The sequence below is a fragment of the Bos taurus genome, chromosome 10 (assembly GCF_002263795.3).
Source record: "Bos taurus isolate L1 Dominette 01449 registration number 42190680 breed Hereford chromosome 10, ARS-UCD2.0, whole genome shotgun sequence".
Taxonomy (NCBI): domain Eukaryota; kingdom Metazoa; phylum Chordata; class Mammalia; order Artiodactyla; family Bovidae; genus Bos; species Bos taurus.
The window spans coordinates 85,764,778-85,783,881 of record NC_037337.1 but is presented as its reverse complement, the minus strand read 5'-3'; the positions used below and the strand labels follow the sequence as shown (position 1 = coordinate 85,783,881).

The 19,104-nt window shown below is 45.5% G+C and overlaps 2 protein-coding genes and 1 non-coding gene across 4 annotated transcripts in view; all 3 read left to right on the top strand.

Moving 5' to 3' along the window:
• Positions 1–327: 327 nt before the first annotated feature.
• On the top strand, positions 328–8,920 carry NPC2 (NPC intracellular cholesterol transporter 2). Of its 2 annotated transcripts, none has more exons than NM_173918.2 (4): positions 328–448; positions 4,007–4,114; positions 5,652–5,824; positions 8,065–8,912. In NM_173918.2, the coding sequence occupies exons 1-4, from the start codon at positions 367–369 to the stop codon at positions 8,149–8,151; spliced, it is 450 nt and encodes a 149-aa protein (NP_776343.1). In that variant the 5' UTR covers positions 328–366; the 3' UTR covers positions 8,152–8,912. The 2 variants fall into 2 exon arrangements, with proteins under 2 accessions (NP_776343.1, XP_005211977.3); XM_005211920.5 differs by having other exon boundaries at positions 339–690; positions 8,065–8,920.
• On the top strand, positions 7,201–7,386 carry LOC112448629 (U2 spliceosomal RNA). Its single transcript, XR_003037011.1, has one exon. It is a non-coding gene; the product is annotated as a U2 spliceosomal RNA (small nuclear RNA).
• A 91-nt stretch (positions 8,921–9,011) lies between the features above and the next one.
• The window catches only part of SYNDIG1L (synapse differentiation inducing 1 like), a 64,070-nt gene continuing 53,977 nt past the window's right edge, over positions 9,012–19,104 (top strand). The window contains exon 1 of the mRNA XM_005212051.5: positions 9,012–15,571. The gene's annotated coding sequence lies outside the window, so the exon portion shown is untranslated. The remainder of the gene's footprint in view (positions 15,572–19,104) is intronic.

The following is a 19,104-nucleotide window of genomic DNA, read 5'->3' as shown; positions in this document are numbered from 1 at the left end:
CTATTGGGAGATGAGGAAGGAGAAGGGATTTGATTGGGTAGAAATGCTCCCATTGCGGAAGTGGGGACGCACTCACAAAGCCCAGGCCGAGCGCTGGCGAGAGGAGGCGTGCCGGATGAAGATGGATCCCGCTTGCCCTGCGGCTGAGCGGAGCGGATGGGCGGAGTTTGCGAGAGTCCCGGACCCCTTGTCTGGCTCCGTGTCCCCGGGGTGGAGAGGGGGGGCGCGGGGACAGGCCTCGGCCCCGCTGGCCAGTGACCAGTCGCCTGACTGGGCTCCTCCCCCGGCCCGGCCCATCCCTGAAGACTTTATCTTGTGACCGAGACTGCTGGCTCTCCCTTCCTTGAGCTTGGAGCCTCAGCAGCGATGCGTTTCTTGACTGTCGCGTTCCTGTTCCTGGCACTCAGTGCCTCCGCCCTGGCCGAGCCGGTGAAATTCAAGGACTGCGGTGAGCCCCGGGGCCAGTCCGAAGTTCCCGCGCACTCTGCGGGAGCCCCTGACAGAATCTGATGCTAAGACTGCTGGGCTGGGTTTGGCGGGTCCTGCGAGCAGCCAGGCTCAGCCTCGGACCCTTCGTGGAGTGGGCTGGAGTCGCTTGGGGTAGGGGACAAGGTGCTGGCCTGGATAAAACGCGACCTCTCACAACTTTATCTCATCAACCCATGTTTTGGTCCCAGCACATTCCTGGAGGTGGGCATTTTGCTGAAGTTTCCCAAAGTGTGTGGGGCAAACAGCCGAAGGTTCACTTGCCGCTTGGGGCGTCAGGGGTGCCGTGCAAAACTTCTCTTTATTTATGCCTTGTGTCTTGGGTGACCGCTCAGTCCCCACTCCTTTTGCTTTTCTTTTACATTTCCCTTCTGATGACACATCAAAAGTCAATTCTCCTTTCACGAGCTGTTCCTTTAGGGCTTCCTTTTGGGCGATGGCACTTTTAATTCTTTCCAGTTTTCTCCTCCTATTTATAAAACTCTTGTTTCTGGTCGCAACTTGTGATGCATAACCCTCTCTTGGAGCTGTGGTTGGAATCTTTGGTGAGAAATACAATGGGGTAGAAATTGTGAGTTCCTTCAGTCAAATCTATCCAAATTAAATGTTTGAGCAGAGCTTTTCTGAAGTGGAGAGGTGTAATGATAAATGAAAGAGAAATGAAACTGACTTTATAAAATTTGTGAGCTGGAAGGAAACTTGGAGATCCTGTAATCAATCATGGGCTTTCCAGATGGCACTAGTGGTAAAGAACTTGCCTGCCAATGCAGGAGATGCAAGAGAGGAGGTTTGATCCCTGAGTCGGGAAGATCCCCTGGAGGAGGAAATGGCAACCCATTCTAATATTCTTGGGTGGGAAATCCCATGGACAGAGGAGCCTCACGGGCTACAGTCCATGAGGCCGCAAAGAGTCAGACATGACTGAGCACACATGCACACACATAGTCAATCATTGAGTTTCAGAGATGTTAAGTAACTCACCCAATCACACAGCATAATGACAACCAGAGTAAATGTGCTTCTTCACACCCAGTGCCCAGGTAATATAGTAACTGCCCAATAAATATTTGTTGGAAAAGTAAATGAGGGAATAAATACTCTTTCCACTATATTTCCAAAATTCATGTTGAGGCAAGAGCAGAATTGGGGGCTAGGGCTAGGAGTGATCAAGAAATAAAAATTGTGGGCCTATTAATGCTTAACAAATGCTGCTCCCCTGAACTAGGAGACTGGCATTTGAAAGATGGTATTATCACCTCACATTACTGCCTTTACCTCCATTAAACTTAGTGGCCAACTTTGGATGAAAACACTATGTTATCTTTATCAACTCATTCAACTCTCGCAGTCTGAAACCATCACATAAAGTAACTTGCCCAAGCTCTTACAGCTCATAAGCAGTAGGAAACTAGTGAGTGTTTGTGAGTCAGTCTGGATTTCAACAGTAGCATTAACATTAAAAAAAAAAAAAACTAAGGAAACTGAATCCTGAGATTGGTCTGCTCATGTGAAAAAACCAGGTGTACACCTATGGCAAGAACTTCTTAAGGGAAGGAGAGTTTCAGTGACAGACTTTCAATTTACTTTTGAATTGGGAAATACAATGGAAAAACTTCAGTGCCCACATCAAAAGGTTTTTTGAGTCCCACTTTGCCTCCTTTATCCTAAAGTGGTATTTCCTCAAGTCAGAAATGAGCAAACTAGTTTTGCAATTTTTGAGAGTTAGGACTGAGAAATTTGCTCTGTTGACACTGGAAAGCCGAGAACCTCTTGTCAAGAAAAAAAAAAACAAACAAACTGAATGAAGTAGCTAAGTACTACCCTCCAGATCAGTAGAGGGTACTGAGAGTATTCAGTACCTCCTAGATCATGTGAGCCAGCCTTGATAGAAACTAGAAGTTGAAAGCTTCAGCATAAGCACTGGTTTTTTAATAAGTTGTTGACTAAGGTTCTGGATATTTTTTTTCCTGGTCCTAGAAGATAGGACAGAGTGGAAGAGAGTGCTTAGAGAAAAGAATCTTGTATTTATGTTTTGAGGACTTTGCCATGATGGAGAAGCAAGTTGGGATAGGGGACAGCAAAGTATGGTTTACAGAACTAGCTGGAGCAATGTTAGTCAAAACAAGGAAACTGTTCCACCCAAGATAATGCTCTCAACCTGCCATTTTCTTTGTCTTTCATACACTGTACTTTTGAGACAGTCTGTTCTATTGTCTAGATCCAGAATTTCTACCCACAAAGTAAATTTGAGGTGAGAGGCTCACCTTTTGTGTCAAAGGGGAACTTGCTAACCCACTCAGGAGCAGCTGCTCTAGATTGAATTCATGGACTAAATGCCAGTATGATGATGATGATGATATGTGTGTGTGTGTTCACGCTCAGTTGTGTCTGACTCTGTGACCCCATACACTGTAGCCCACCAGGCTCCTCTGTCCATGGAATTTTCCATGCAAGAAGACTGGAGTGGGTTGCCATTTCCTCCTTCAGGGGATCTTCCTGACCCAGGGATGAAACCCATGTCTCTTGTGTCTCCTGCTTTGGCAGGTGGATTCTTTAGAACTCGAGCCACCTGGGAATTGCCCCAGTATAATGATAGTAATGGTGAATACCTGTATAGCCTTACTATGTTCTAAGCACTTATTAAGAGTTATAATGTATTAGCTCACCTACCCTCTGAGGTAGGTACTGTTATTAGCCCCAGGGAGGCTAAGTATCTTGCCTTAAGTTTCCACAGTACTTAATGGAGCCAGCGAGCTCATGGCCAGGTGTCAGATCCGAGTCTAGCTCTCAGCAGTGGCATGAGTGGCGGAGCTTAAACTCACCCAGCTGTTTACTTCTGTTCTCTCCCGTTCAGCTGTCTGGTTTCAGGGGCCTGGATGGAGTAAGAAGATTCTTAAAGATTTGTGCTTAACTTTTCTTGGTCAGAGTATTTTTATCCTTATTTAGACTGGCAGGGGAAAAAAGTCACACTCCCTGCCTCCAACCACTTATTTGGAAGAACATGGGTCCCAGAGTAGAGTGTACACCTCTGCTCTGTGTATCTCAAATGTGTGCTTGAAACTATTCTCATCGGTAGCAGTATTCAAACCTCAGAGACCATGAGTTGGATAGCCACCAGGGCAGGATTGAAAGACCAGGGGTGGGTGGGGGTGGGAAGGACAGTTAAGAGAGCAGCCAGTCTCAAGATTACAACTGGAAACAGTAGCCTTAGATCCCAAGTGGAAACAGTAGCTATGTGCCTTGAGTCATCACTTAAGCCCTGTGTGCCACTCTCAGATCCTGTGTCAGGAATGAGGGGTGGGGATGGTTTTCCCTGGTGGAGCCCTCCCAGCTTGTAGAGCAAGGGAGCTGGCTGTGTATACGCGACCATTTCCTAATTCCCCTCCACCTGTCAAATATGAGCAGTTTCTGCTGGTCCCAGTGGTCTCATTGGGAAGGCAGAGCACCTTCCCATTAGGTAGGAGACAGCCGAGGTGATTTGTTTTCCCTCCCATCCAAACAAATTGTTCTTCTTTTGCAGGTTCTTGGGTCGGAGTTATAAAGGAAGTGAATGTGAGCCCATGTCCCACCCAGCCTTGCAAACTGCACAGAGGACAGTCTTACAGTGTTAATGTCACGTTCACCAGTAGTAAGTAAAAGTGGTTTTTACCTTCAAATTCATCTTAAAGCGTGACATCAATCTAGGAATTGGAGTGAGCGTAGGAAGGTGAGGAGGAGGGAATTGCAGTCAGGAATTCCTTGACCTCCCTCTCAGTGGACACCATGCTTTTACACACCCTTCTCATACTGGGTCCCCCATGCCTGTTTCTTGGAGCCCGTAGTTGCCAGACTCCCTTTAAGCAAAGGGGATTTCCATGTGTTCACAGGTCAGAGAATACAGCACAATAAGCTCCATATTACACAGCAGATTTCATGGGAAGGTCAACTCTTCAGCTACAGACTGCAGACTGTTAGTACCAACCCCAACTCTGTAAACTTTAGAACTCTTCCAAAATGTTATTTCAAGCACTATATCTTCCAGTTATTAAGTCTATATTCTGCCTGAAAATATAGGAGCAATTAATACTTAGCCTCTGTAAGGTTTGGGGAACTTACTCTTGACCCAAGAAATCCAAGGTTTCTTCTTCAACTTGAAGAAATGTTATTGGAACTTGTTTATTTCTTCTTTATTTATCTCCTTCAGATTCCCAGGAATCTAGACAAATGTAAAATCTCTGTTTCTAAAAAGGGCAGCTGCTCTGAATCTTCCCCTCATTTTCTATCCTTTGGAACTAGACAAAAAAATCTCAGAGTTCCTATCATCTCTTGTTCATAAGCCTAAAGACAGCTCTAAATCCTAGAGTTATTATCTCTCCTGGAGAAATACCCCATCCCCTCTATTGTTCCAAATCAAAAAATGTATCTTCTCAATAAAAGCAATTCCCAGCTGGGAGACAGAAAGAAACAGAGCCAATACTCTGGATCTCCAGAAGAATCTAATAGCTCATAACTCCAATTGCCCTAATTTTATTACGTTTATTCCTCCTGCCTTTTGTTTTGGAGGGTAAAGGTGAGCAAGAAATGTACCTTTCTCTTACGCAGTTTCTAAAGAGTTACTGCTTTTGCCTCTGTTACAGGCCATGGCATTTCTGTGGAGACTTCTAGTCTCTCTTTCTGTATTGTCTCTCCACTTTATTCTTAATTTTTATTGGAATCCTTAGGACAGAGTATTTGAGAATTCAGAGACCACACTCTTTAAGATGCACAATACACTTTGACAGAATCTGATGCATATAGTAAACAGAAAATTGGCTGCCAAAAATCAGTTAGCTTGTTCCATAAAGTTATTTATCCAGATAGCTCTGATTCTTCTAAGAAACTGAAAGGCAATGAAGAGCAAGGTGGGGTTAAGAGCAAAGAAAACAGCCCCCACTGATTATTTTTATTTATGTATAATTCAGTAATTTTTCAAGTTTCCGAGTGATTACTCTCTGCATAGCATTCACGGAAGTACTAAGTGTAACTGCAAAGAGAAATAGACCCTAGGAATTAAGAGGTACATTCTTCGGTTTGCCATCACAGCAATGCCATTGCTTGAGACTATGCCTGAATTCTTTATTTAGAGTTTGGAACTAGGCTATTTCCTTCGCTATCTGATTCTCTTTTTTTTTTTTTCTCCCTCTTAGATACTCAGTCTCAAAGTAGCAAGGCTGTGGTACATGGCATTGTGATGGGCATCCCAGTTCCCTTTCCCATTCCTGAGTCTGATGGTTGTAAGTCTGGAATCAGATGCCCCATCGAAAAAGATAAGACCTATAACTACGTGAACAAACTACCCGTGAAGAATGAATACCCCTCCGTAAGTAAAATTGTGGTTGAGAACACTGAAAGTCCTGTGACTGGTTTGGAAATTGGAGGAGAGGGGGCAGGAAGAAAAGATTAGAACAGGAATCCTTCATCTCTATGAGGAAGAAGGGAATGCCTAAGGGAAAGGAGTATGGGAATCGTGAGGTGCAGAGTTCTCACTGTGTCCCTTCGTTCTTTGTCTCTTGCCTAATGCTTGAAAAGTGAGAGTGTTAGTCGCTCAGTCATATCCAGTTCTTTCCGACCCCATGGACTGTAGCCTGCCAAGCTCTATCCATGGAATTCTCCAGGCAAGAATACTGGAACGGGTTGCCAGTTCCTTCTCCAGGGGACCCTTCCCTCTCCAGAACTTGAACCCATGCGTCCTGTATAGGCAGGCAGATTCTTTACCACTAAGCCAACCAGGGAAGCCCTACAAAATTTTAGCTAGGTATCAGATAGTTCAAGATTTCAAATAGTCGTCCCATTGTCACCAGAAAAACCTGGTCTCTCCATTAATCTCTTAACAAGAGAGCAGTCATGTGTGAGGTCCATAGCAGAGTGGTAGCTTTTTCCTCTCTGCTTTCTCTCCTCCACCCCACCCCCACCCTCACCTCTGACTGCTATACCTGCCTCTTTATCTGAGGAGTAGGTGAGCTAGAGCCTGCTAGAATGGGCCTGTGTTAACGATTATGAATCTTGGTAAGAATGGAGGAAGTAAAGGGACTACTCTTTTCAATGAAGAAAAAGAGCTGCATTTCTTAAAAGGAGATTGAGTCAACCAGGAGCAGTCTGGCCATTTTTTCTATAGAAACAGCCAGTAATTAAAGAACATTCTAAAAAGACTCAAACATAGGGAGTCTGTGCTTACCACGCACGTGTGCTTAGTCACTAAGTTGCGTCCAACTCTTTGCAACCCCATGGACTGTAGCCCACCAGGCTCCTTTGTCCATCGGATTCTCCAGGCAAGATACTAGAGTAGGTTGCCATGCCCTCCTCCAGGGGATCTTCCCAACCCAGGGATTAAACATAGGTCTCCTGCACTGCAGGCAGATTCTTTACCATCTGAGCCACTAGGGAAGCCCCTAGGGAGTCTGTGTTTGAGAGATATCAGAGGCGCTAAAGGCCAGGGACAGATTTGCAGATTAATTTGCAGACCAGCTGTGTAATCATAGGTATATCTGAGCCTCAGTAACTTAAATCTAGTTAGGACCCGATACAGAGTAGGCACTTAATATATGGTAGTTATTGTTCAGTGACATTTCATTTGTTTTTTGTTTGTTTTTGTTTTGTTGGTCTGCAGAGCTTAAGTGGCATTTCATTTGAAAACCAGCTCAAATTATGTTAATGTGTGCAGTCAGTGAAACAGTAGTTAATGTGTACTAGTCTTGAAAAACTTACCAAACAAGTTTCACAAGTATAGTATCTGTTCTTAGCAGTTTAATATCTGATACATTCTCTATCCAAGGACAATATATTAAATGAATTTTTGGAGCAGGAAGTTGGAATAGGAGCTTGCTCCGTCCACTCCACACATCGACCTGGTATTGCAATACTTCCAGGAACAGTGCATCCCCCTCCCCCAGCCTTGGGGGAAATTAAAAAAAAAAAAAAAGGAGACAGCTCCTAGTGTGACCAGTCAAGGCAGAGATCTCTATAGGGGTATAATGTCAAAAAATGGCTTAAGGACATTAATCAAAGCTATATTGCCACAAAGGTCATTGTCCCTGAAAGTGTTCATACAACCCTAAACTTCTTTGGACATCCTTTGTGCTTTGACATTTCTTTTTTCAGCTAATAAGTAAGTTTCCTGAGACCTAGAAATCAAACTATTTACTCTCTGCTCTTCATAGTTAAAGTTGGGAGAAGCTGGATCATGTTGTCAAAATGCATGTGAAATTGTTTAACTTTAAAATTCTTTGTCATGGGTGCCTTCATTTATGTATGATTGATCTAAGAGGAAAAAGAATGCTTTAGAAATTTTACTTAAGAAGCTAACTAGACTAGGATGCGGTACTACTAACACTAAATCCTACGTGGAACTTGGTTTACCCTTCTAAGCTTAAGGACACAGGCTGTGCCTGCATCCCACCCAAACAGCCTTCATGATAGCATGATTTAAGAAGAAAAGTGTGAGGAATAGACAGTTTGTTACAATTTCCGTCTAGGATTCATAGTTAAAATTCATAGGTAAACCCATTCTGGATTGAGGCGAGGTCCTAGCTTCATTTTTCTTGATTCTTTTTCTTTCTCCAGATAAAAGTGGTGGTGGAGTGGGAACTCACGGATGACAAAAACCAACGTTTCTTCTGCTGGCAGATCCCAATAGAGGTTGAAGCCTAGAGCTGTTCAGTGCCAATGTGTCCATCTGGGGGTGAGAGAGCATGGGCGGAGGGAGGGGAGGAGAAATCAAGTCTAAACTCAATCAGTGCCGTGAGATGAAAGGAATTTTCAGACTGCCGTTTTGTGCCTCTCAACCTCCAAAAGCGTCTAAGACCCTGTTCCTGAGAGCTTGGAACTGTCACCCTTGTATTATCCTTTGTAAAAGGGTTGGATTATCCAACTTTTCTTTCCAAGAGAAAGTGAGACTGCAGGGATTGATTCAGTTGTCTTCAGATTTCGGAGGTTTTTTGTTGGTTTTGGCAGGTTTTGTTTTTGGTTTGGACTTTTTTTGTCTTGTTGTTTTGCTTTTGGAATAAGGAGGGTGTCACCGGACAGAACCTGAATGAAGCTGCTTGGGGGATACTGGATAACTTGCCCTAGGGCTGCCAGCCCTTGCAGCAGAGGATGGGTTCCAAACCACATCCGTCTACCTGGGATCACACCTGCAAGTCCCTCGTCTCCATGTGCCTCGCTGAGCTCAGTGCATCTGGCCAGTGAGCTTCCTTACCACTAGCTCCAACTGTTTCTCTGGCCGTGACTTGCTCTGCAGCGGCGTCACCGAAATTTCTCTGCGATTAGCTCATGTCTCCTTTTCTATCTTAGGTCGTTTTCATTAATTGCAGCATTTGATTAGCAGGTGTTTTGATTTTTTTTTTTTAACAATACTAACTTGGGACCTCTTTATGCATGTCTCTTTGAATAAACAAACACTTGGCAATCTTCTTCTGCATTTGGGTTGTGGACAACTTCTTTTACCCAGTGTGTTACCCCAGATCCATGGGAGGTGAACATCCAGTCCCATGATCCCCAAGTACAGTAAAGACATGACTTTCAGAAACTGCTGTTTCTCCCTTTCCACAGGACTCATCTCTCTGTCTGACATAAAATGACCTTGTTTGCTTCATTTTGCACAGTCTTATACTACCAAGGGTGCTGGAAAGAAACAGTGAAGGCAAGCATCCCCTAGTGGAATAGCAGCATTGCAAGGTCAAGGGAACTGAATTTGGGGTGGGAGCGGGAAGTAAGAAGTTATAAGTTGGCATAAGCATAGTAATCTTCAGGAACCTTCTGCCCTGGAGAAAGTCCAGAAGCTTAAAGATGAAATGAGAAGTTGTAGCAAGTACTGGCTTAATTATTTACATCTTGGAGTGTCCTGCTCTTGAAGTACAAGTACAATCATGGGCATATTTTGCTGTTTTGAGTCAATGCACTATCTATCAGCTTTTAGCTGTCACAGGGACTACAACCCCATTCACAAAGGAGTCGGTAATGTGGCTCTTGGAAGGTCATCTCTTTTAGGCTGGAGTGCTTAGGCAGCAAATAAATCATTTAGTCTGGTTCTTTTCATCCTATTTTCACTAGATTTCTTCAGCTTGTGAGTTCCCCAGGAAAACCACCAGGGGACAGCCATACATTGGGAATAAAGTTATCAGCAGCCAAGATTTCCCAGTTAATTCCCAGAGCCATTCAATCACTGTACTCCAGCTAGGATGTTTTGTGTATTCTGTCACGTTGTGCCTAAAGGGACAGCCCACTCTGTCTTCCTGTGCTGGACCCTGGGTTTATCAGACTTAAATGGATTCCGAAGGTGCTGTGCCTTCAGACTGCTGGTAGTTGGATCCTGGCTTCATCAATCAGTAGGATTACCAGTGTGTGCTTAGTCACTCAGTTGTATCCAACTCTGACCCTATGGACTGTAGCCTGCCAGGCTCCTCTGTCCATGGAGATTCTCCAGGCAAGAATATTGGAGTGGGTTGCCATGCCCTCTTCTAAGGGATCTTCCCAATCCAGGGATCGAATCCAGGTCTCCTGTGTTGCAGGTGGATTCTTTGCCATCTGAGCCACCCAGGAGCCAAGGATTACCAGTAGGATCTTAAAATCCCTTAATCTTTGTGTACTTCAGTTTCCTTATGTGTTAACTAGAAATAATAACAGTAAAGCTGTGAGGATTAAATGAGATGTTACATATAAAACATTAGAATGACCCTGACACATAGTATACAATCGGGAAATATCAGCTGCTATTCTAAGAGACATAGACACTGTCCCTCATCTAGACAGAGCCGGAAAATCAAAAGGTTCAATCTGCTGTGTGATGACACGTCCCCTCAAAGACGAGGCAATCCTCTGTACAGGAGAAGAGCTCAGTTCTCCTGTGTGTCTGCTCTCTCTCCTTCCCCGAAGACTCTCATATCATTGGGCTCCTTTGAGGCTAACTGCTCCCTGCCCTGCATTTTATACTTCTGCCCTCACGCTGAAAGAAGACAGAAGAAAAGCAGTTCCACTAGTGTATATCCTTCGGTCAGAGCAGAAGGGTCACGCAACAGCTTAGAACTGTTTACCGGCCATTGTGAGGATACATGGAGCCTGCAGCAGAGAGCTGGGTAGGGCTCCTGTGGGGGGATTAGTTTGAAAGGTCATCTTGCATACAGAGGGCTCATAGGCGCCCCCCTCAAAAAGGTCATGCTGTTTCCAATGATGCTCACTTTTCTAGTCCACTGAGCAAGCCATGGAGGCTTACACAGCTCCTCTTCTGCATGAATTCCAGGGTAGAGAAACCCCAGACCTCAGTGAATTAAAAAAATATGATGGTGGGGCTTCCCTGGTGGTGCAGTGATAAAGAATCCCCGCTAATGCAGGAGACAGGAGTTTAGTCTCTGACAGAGGAAGATCCCACATGCTTTGGAGCAAATAAGCACATGAGCCAGAACTATTGAGACTCTGTTCTAGAGCCTGCGAGCCACAACTACTGAAGCCTCTGTGCCCACGAGCCTGTGCTCCACAAGAGAACCCACCACAGTGAGAAGCCCACACTCGCTGCAAGTAGAGAAAAGCCTGCGCAGCAATGAAGACCCAGCAGAGTCAAAAATAAATAAAATCCAGTTCAGTTCAGTTGCTCAGTCGTGTCTGACTCTTTGCGACCCCATGAATCACAGCATGCCAGGCCTCCCTGTCCAGCACCAACTCCCGAGTCTACTCAAACTCAGGTCCATTGAGTCGGTGATGCCAGCCAACCATCTCATCCTCTGTTGTGCCCTTCTCCTCCCACCTTCAATCTTTCCCAGCATTGGGGGTTTTTCCCAATGAGTTGGTTCTTTTCCAGTGAGTCAGTTCTTCACATCAGGTGGCCAAAGTATTGGAGCCTCAGCTTCAGCATCAGTCCTTCCAATGAATATTCAGGACTGATCTCCTTTAGGATGGACTGGTTTGATCTCCTTGCAGTCCAACGGACTCTCAAGAGTCTTCTCTAACCCCACAGTTCAAAAACATCAGGTCTTCAGTGCTCAGCTTTCTTTATGGTCCAATTCTCACATCCATACAAGACTACTAGAAAAACCATAGCTTTGACTAGATGGACCTTTGTCAGCAAAGTAATGTCTCTGCTTTTTAATATGCTGTCTAGGTTGGTCATAGTTTTTCTTCTGAGGAGTAAGCGTCTTTTAATTTTATGGCTGCAGTCACCATCCGCAAAGGGCATTCAATGCCTAGTATCCTGAGTTTGGGAGAATATTAGGTGGGAGGCCTGGCATTTAGTCAAATTTTTAGAGTAATGAAAAGTAACGAGCATGGAATAATTTCTAATCTCTTATGTTTGGTTTTGAAATTTTAGTTGACTTTTAAAAAGAAACAGATTGATCTTAACCATGTTTTGCAAAGGTTGGTAAAACAGTCTGTGCTCTAGGAACACCCACAGACATAAGAAAGTGACTTGCCATAGGTGAGGTCCGGGCTAGGGGATGATGCTCTGGATTAGCCATTCACATCAGTCAATCTGAAAAGCAAATACTGCTTAAATGACTGGGTTAGCGTGAGAACGGGGTCATGGTACATAGGAAGAGCGCTGACACAGAGGAAAGTGTTGTGTGTGAAAAATGTCTTGGAGGATGTCCCCAAGGGTCCTTGGGAAGGAGACATAATAGGATATAGAACTTGGGGGATTTAAAGGCCTGAGATATTCAGTTGAGGAGAGAGAGAGAGAGTGTGTGTGTGTGTGTGTGTGTGTTGGGAACTGTAGAAGCAGTCTTGTGTGACCTCCGGTAGAAAGTTGTGCTGGATCTCCATGGATGTTACCTAAAAAGTCTTTAGAAGAGTTGAATCATTTTGGGGTGGTTGTGTTTTCTTCTACGAAGAGACTCCTCTGGCCTATCCCTCTGATTCGAAACTGAATCCTATTCACTTACAGCTGTCAGTTGACTAGCAACTAAATGGTCTGGGTGTTGGTTGCCATGGAAACAGCTAAAAGGCCCATTGCTATGGGAACCTACCATCCTTCCCAAAGAGAGGTTTGGTTCCTACAAAGGAGTGGAGGGGGGTAGAGATGGGGCCCAGGAGCTGAGCTGCAGAGGTGTTTTGAGGGTCCTTGGAGAAGGTGGGCAAAGTGATGAGCAGGCCTGGCTGGCTCCTTATGACTGGGGCCAAAGAGGAGCAGTGGCGTCTCCCACTTGCTGTGGGCATTCCCCGCCTGCTGTCTGTTCCTTGCCCCATGGTGCCAGAAGAGTGCAGCTGTTGGCCATCCTAAATGGAGGGCAAAGGCATGAGACCCTGGGGGCAGACCCAGCCCTTCAGCACTGCTCCTCTCACCTGCTGGGGCCCTGAGAGGAAAAGTCCTGGCCCCTCTCTGCCTGGCAGCCTGTTCTCCACACATCATGTGTCCCAGATAAGCAGCCAGCAGGTGAAAGGATGAGCATAGCTCTGCCTGCCAGTGGGTCAAGCCGATGAGAAGCCTGGCAGACAAAATGGATGGCTGCTGGCCGTGAATATGGCAGAAATGGTGGGGGTTCCAGGTGAGGAAGCAGGACTTCTGTTCTCAGCCTTAGAGAAATGCGTTACTTTGCTCTCCACCCCCTTCCCTACCCACAGGCCTCTACCACAAAAAGCAATACTGCAGGTGGAGCAAAATCTTAAAAAGCGGGGTTTCACAGAGGTTTTCAGGAAATGCACACAACAGTTATGAGATTCTTTCCTGGGTTTTGCAAGCAAGGGAAACAGCTTTTAGTGTTCAGTGGTAAGCTGACCTTTTATTGAAACAAAGACAAAACATCCTAGTGGCTCTGCCATTAATTACTGTCAATGTGTAATGTAAAAATGGAAGGGATTGGGCTAGATAACCTCTAATGTCTGTCAGAACTAACAGCTTATGATTCATTGAGACACTGAGAGCAAGCTCAAGCACCAGGGGCCGGCGGATGCAGACTGGTCACACCTGTGAGAGCGAGGCCAATTCCTGGAGTCCCAGGGGGCTTAGGACAGCGATTATGGCCAAAATCTTTGATTTAGAGACCATTTCAGACAGGGCTTCCCTGGTGGCTCAGAGGGTAAAGAATCTGCCTGCAATGCAGGAGACCTGGGTTTGACTCCCTAGGTCGGGAAGATCTAGAGAAGGAAATGGCTACCCACTCCAGTAGTCTTGCCTGGAGCATTCCATGGACACAGGAGCCTGGTGGACTACAGTCCATGGGGTCGCAAACAGTCAGACATGACTGGACGACTAACACTTTCAGGTAGATTTGGCCCAAGGAACTTGTACCTGATTCTCCAGAATGTGGTTTTGATCTTCTCATCGCGCCTTCTCCCACATGGTCTTGGTTCCTCCTAGGGAGCTTTAGAGTCCAGGAGCCCAACACCTGAGGTGACAGCACTGCAAGCTGAACCACTCCACAGGACCACTGAGCATTTCCCTAGGACTGTGTAGGGAGGTTTTCACTTTTGGAACACAGTAGTTTATAGGTTTTCTTTTTAAATATTTATTTATTTGGCTGCACCAGGTCTTAGTTTTGGCATATGGGATCTGGTTCCCTGACCAGGGATTGAACCTGGGCCCCCTGCATTGAGAGCACGGAGTCTTAGTCACTGGACCACCAGGGAAGTCCTGGTTGTAGATTTCTATACAGTTTAAAATGTAAAATATATCCTGGGTTTCTATCCCAGTTCTAACTCTTTCCCCAGCCAATTGCCTTGGAATGAGTTATTTTTCTTAATTCCCCAGTGGCTGAGATGGTAAGGAATCCACCTGCAATGCGGAAGACCTGGATTCAATCCCTGGGTTGGGAAGATCCCTTGGGGGAGGGTATGGCAACCCACTCCAGTATTCTTGCCTGGAGAATCCCCATGGATAGAGGAGCCTGGTGGGCTATAATCCATGGGGTTGCAAAGAGTTGGACACAACTGAGTGACTAAGAACAGCACAGTGCAAGGCCTCAGTTTCCTCAGCTGTAAAACAGGAGGATAAGCAGACCCCCCTGAGGTGGTTCCCATGAAGACCCAAGGTGGTGCGTCAGAGTGCTCATCAAAGCGCCTGGCTCTGGCTCTGACAAGGACTGGAAGATTATTATCCTCCTAGATAAGAAAGGAAGGTTGCATCCATGGAAACTGCTCAGTGGCCTAGAATCACAGGCATTTGCCATGGATTTGTCTTCCAGATTTCGTTTCAGGCGCCATTCAAGACCAGTGGCCTCCTCACGGCCTCCTGTGGTTTGGCTCCATTAAGGCAGGTTCTAATCCTCTTTCTATGACACTTAGCCACTTTGTTTTTTACCTGTAGTTTTTGTGTGTCAGCTTACTTTTCTGCTAAACTGTAAACATCTTGAGAATTGAGACTGCTGTTTCCTCTTTAAGTAAATGCCGAAAACTCAGCACTCAGCGATTATTTATTTATGTTGCCCCTCTACATGGCTTGCAGAATCTTAGTTCCCCAGTCACGGATTAATTTGACTTGGGTCACTACAGTGAAAGCGCTGAGCCCTAACCACTGGACCACCAGGGAATTCCCATTTAGCAAATTGTTTTAACGTGGAAAACAAACGTCCTGATTCTTTAGGTTTTGAATCTGACCGTTTAACCCTCCAGTCGCCTTGGTCTCCAGAAGGCTGGGAAGAGAAACAGTTGATTTGGTTTCATTCTCTGGAAGAAGGGCAAGATAGTGCCCTATCCTGGGTGGGTGGCTCTAGAGCAGGACTCGGGCTCCCATTTTGTGGAAGCCAGCTGTCATCTGTGTCCAGGGCTCATTGACAACACTGGTTTGTCTCTAGCCAGTAGGTTCCCTGGCCTTGGGCTCAGGAGGAAACGACTCCCCGCCTCCCCTCCTGGCGGTTATCTGTCTTCAGTTCTGTTCCCCCAACCTCCCAGCTGTTCTTGGCTGCTCACCCCACTTCTGGGTCACGATGCCTGCTCTGTAGCTGCGTGTTGTATCAGGTTGCCTCTGAGAGTTCTAGAGAAAGCGGATCTGGCTTATCCAACTCTCCCCTCTCTGGTTCGCTGAATCTCTGCAGCCCTTCTGCTTCCCTCCAGAGCTTGCCAGGTCTTGGCTGGATGGGAACGAGGCCCACAGAGCTATCCGGAGCATCTCCCAGCCTGTGGCTGCTAAAAAGCATCTCCTTTCAAGGTGGGTAAAGAAAGCACTGGGGAAGGGAGGGCAGTGGCAGATGGATGTAGGAGAAAAGAGTCTAGGAATATTGTGGGCTAGCGGAGATGACTGGCAATTCATCCTGTGGATTTTTCTGCTTAGTTTCTATTGACTTGATGAGCTGGACACACTCACAGAAAACAAGGTCTTGGATTTGATCGTTCTAAGAACAAATTTAAAATTTTGCCACCAAACCAGATGTCTAAGGCAGATGGTACTCCGGAAATATTTGCTCTTAGTCCTGAGGGTATGCATGGCTTAGGCAACTGCTCACTTTTATTACCCTGATCCCCTTGTGGAATTTATATGAGAGGACACTGCACTCCTTCAAGCAAGGAGCACCTGTTGTATGCCAGGCATTCTGCTGGGCCCTGGGGGTGAAAAAGTGAGAAGGGCCAGGTCCCTGCCTCCAAGGAGCTGCGAGTCTAGTGGTAAAGGTAAGTGGCAACCCATCAAGGCCATACAGTGGGATCATGCCGTGACTGTCACCGTGCAGCAAGCCATAGCATCCAGAGGGAAGAGCACTGAAGGCTGAAAGGCTGAGCATTTTGGCCTGAAAGAGGCAGAGCCAGGTCAGGCTTCTGCTGGGAGCATGTCTGCAAATGGAGATGGCTAATGCAGTAGCAGGTCTTTATTCATCCATCGTTTATCCTTCCTTCATTCAACAAACATGTCCCTGCCCTTTGTCTTCTGAGGGTGTTTTGTGTTTTTTTTTTTTTTATATTTATTTTAGTGAATTTACCTTTCCTGAACTTCTGGTCTTGGTGAATTTGTTTTTACTTAAGGTTCCCCCTCCTTTGTTTATTCTGGAACTAAATAAGCATATTTGGTTATGTCCTGACTGTGTATCCAGTGTTTATATATGTATCTCTAGCTAAAATTAGCAATTTGGATTTTACAATTCTGGCTCCCATCTGACTCACTTCTCTTTTCTCTGACTATGCTCTGGCCACACTGGTCCCCTTTCAGTTCCTCAAGTTGGCTGTGCTCCCCTCCCCTAGCCACGGGACTCTTACACATGCTGATCCCTCTGACTGGAATGCCCCCCCCTCATTTAGTTAGCTGTCATTTAGCTAACTCTTACTCATCCTCCCCATTTATGCTGGAATGTCTCTTTCTCAAGGACGCCTTCCAGCACCACCTCACCTGGATCAGATCAAGTCCCTACTTTGCTCTATTGTTCTTATAGCCCCTCATGTCCATCCTTCCTGGCACAGCTCACAATTACATACTGATAGGATTAGTTGGGAGAAGGCAATGGCACCCCACTCCAGTACTCTTGCCTGGAAAATCCCATGGACGGAGGAGCCTGGTGGCCTGCAGTCCATGGGGCCACTAAGAGTCAGGCACCACTGAGCGACTTTACTTTCACTTTTCACTTTCATGCTTTGGAGAAAGAAATGGCAACCCACTCCAGTATTCTTGCCTGGAGAATCCCAGGGACAGAGGAGCCTAGTGGGCTGCCATCTATGGGGTCGCACAGAGTCGGACACAACTGAAGTGACTTAGCAACAGCAGCAGCAGCAGGATTAGTTGATTAATGTCATCTTTCTCAATAACTTGTAACCACGACCAGGGTAGAAAATACTTCTATTTTTCTCATCACCATATTCAGCACTTCATCTGAGCAGCAGGTAGCCAATACTTATTTTTTGAAAGAATTAGTTAATTAAATGATTGATGACTTTTTTGCCACTATTTGCCCTGACCCTGAATGACTGTGTGTCCAAAACCAAAAACAATACAAAATGTAAAAAGAAGAACCGGTACTGAACAGGGAGCCTCCTTTGAGAGAGGCACAGGAAGAAGGTAAGCCAGGGGCAAGATGTCCCAGAGCTAGGAGACTCTGGGCTTGTCGCAGTGGAGAACCAAGGTAGAAAAAATGGAGGGTCTGGAGCTCCCGGCAGGGTCAGACCTAGGAGGTAGGCTGGGAAGGAGGGAGAATCAATAGATAGGGGTTGAGCTGTTACCCTGATCCTCGGAGGGTACCTGTGTCCCTTGGGTGTAAGATAATGTGCTGGGGTACAAAAGACAGAAGAAGTGTCCCATTTTCCTATGGCTTCAGTTATAACTAGACCTTGAGGAACGAGGGGGAGGAAGATCATTTTATATTAAAACCAATACTGATACAGAGCAGAATGTAAATTCCATGTAATTATAAAAAGTCACGAGATTTTAAAGACGTCAGTGCTATGACTGAAATGGTAGTTCAGTGAAAGAGTCTGAAAAGCATTAATACCTCAGAGTACTATATTCCAAAGAATTTCATATGATTGAAGTTTTATAAATCAGATAATACTAGAAATGCATGAAGAACCTGCTCTTTCGAGGCAAAATTTTTCTTTTTAATTTTTGTACCACTCACCCCTCCCTTGAAGACCTAGCACAACAGTAGTTGTGCATAAAGTGTTGAACTGAACCCAGAGCAAACTGCTCACTCTTAGTCGGGTCTGGAAATTGTTCACTGGATTTTATTATCAAGATTGCTCTGCCTACCCACCCCTCTAGAAAGAAAGGGGCCACTTCTATGACATTCTGGAGAGGAGCTAAATAAAGAGGCTTCATGGAGTGTTATGTCCAAACCAGTGGTCCCCAACATTTTTGTCACCAGGGACCAATTTTGTGGAAGACAATTTTTCCACAGACCAGGGAATGGTTTGGGGATGATTCAAGCTCATTACAATAGCTGTGTACTTTATTTCTGTTGTTATTACATAAGCTCCACCTCATGGCAAATAGATGGGGAAACAGTGGAAACAGTGTCAGACTTTATTTTTCGGGGCTCCAAAATCACTGCAGATGGTGACTGCAGCCATGAAATCAAAAGACGCTTGCTCCTTGGAAGAAAAGTTATGACCAACCTAGACAGTATATTAAAAAGCAGAGACATTACTTTGCCAACAAAGGTCTGTCTAGTCAAGGCTATGGTTTTTCCAGTAGTCATGTGTGGATGTGAGAGTTGGACTATAAAGAAAGCTGAGTGCCAAAGAATTGATGCTTTTGAACTGTGTGTGAAGAAGACTCTTGAGAGTCCCTTGAATTGCAAGGAGATCCAACCAATCAGTCCTGAATAATCATTGGAAAGACTGATGCTGAAGCTGATTTCAAGAACTGACTCATTAGCAAAGTCTCTGATGCTGGGAAAGATTGAAGGCAGGAGGAGAAGGGGAAGACAGAGGATGAGATGGTTGGATGGCATCACCGACTCAATGGACATGAGTTTGAGTAAACTCCGGGAGTTGGTGATGGACAGGGAGGCCTGGCATGCTGCAGTCCATGGGGTCAAAAAGAGTTGGACATGACTGAGCGACTGAACTAACTGAAGCTCCACCTCAGATCATTAGCCATTAGCTTCTGGAGAGCCCTGGCCCAAACTATTCCAGGAAGAACTGTAGGGAAGACAATGGAGGGGTAGCAAGAGCGAGATGCAAGCAGAAAAGTGGGAAGAGGATTTAATAACTTCCTGCTATGCCTGGAAGGAAGTTATTTTCTAGTTCTCTGTGTGTTTTCAT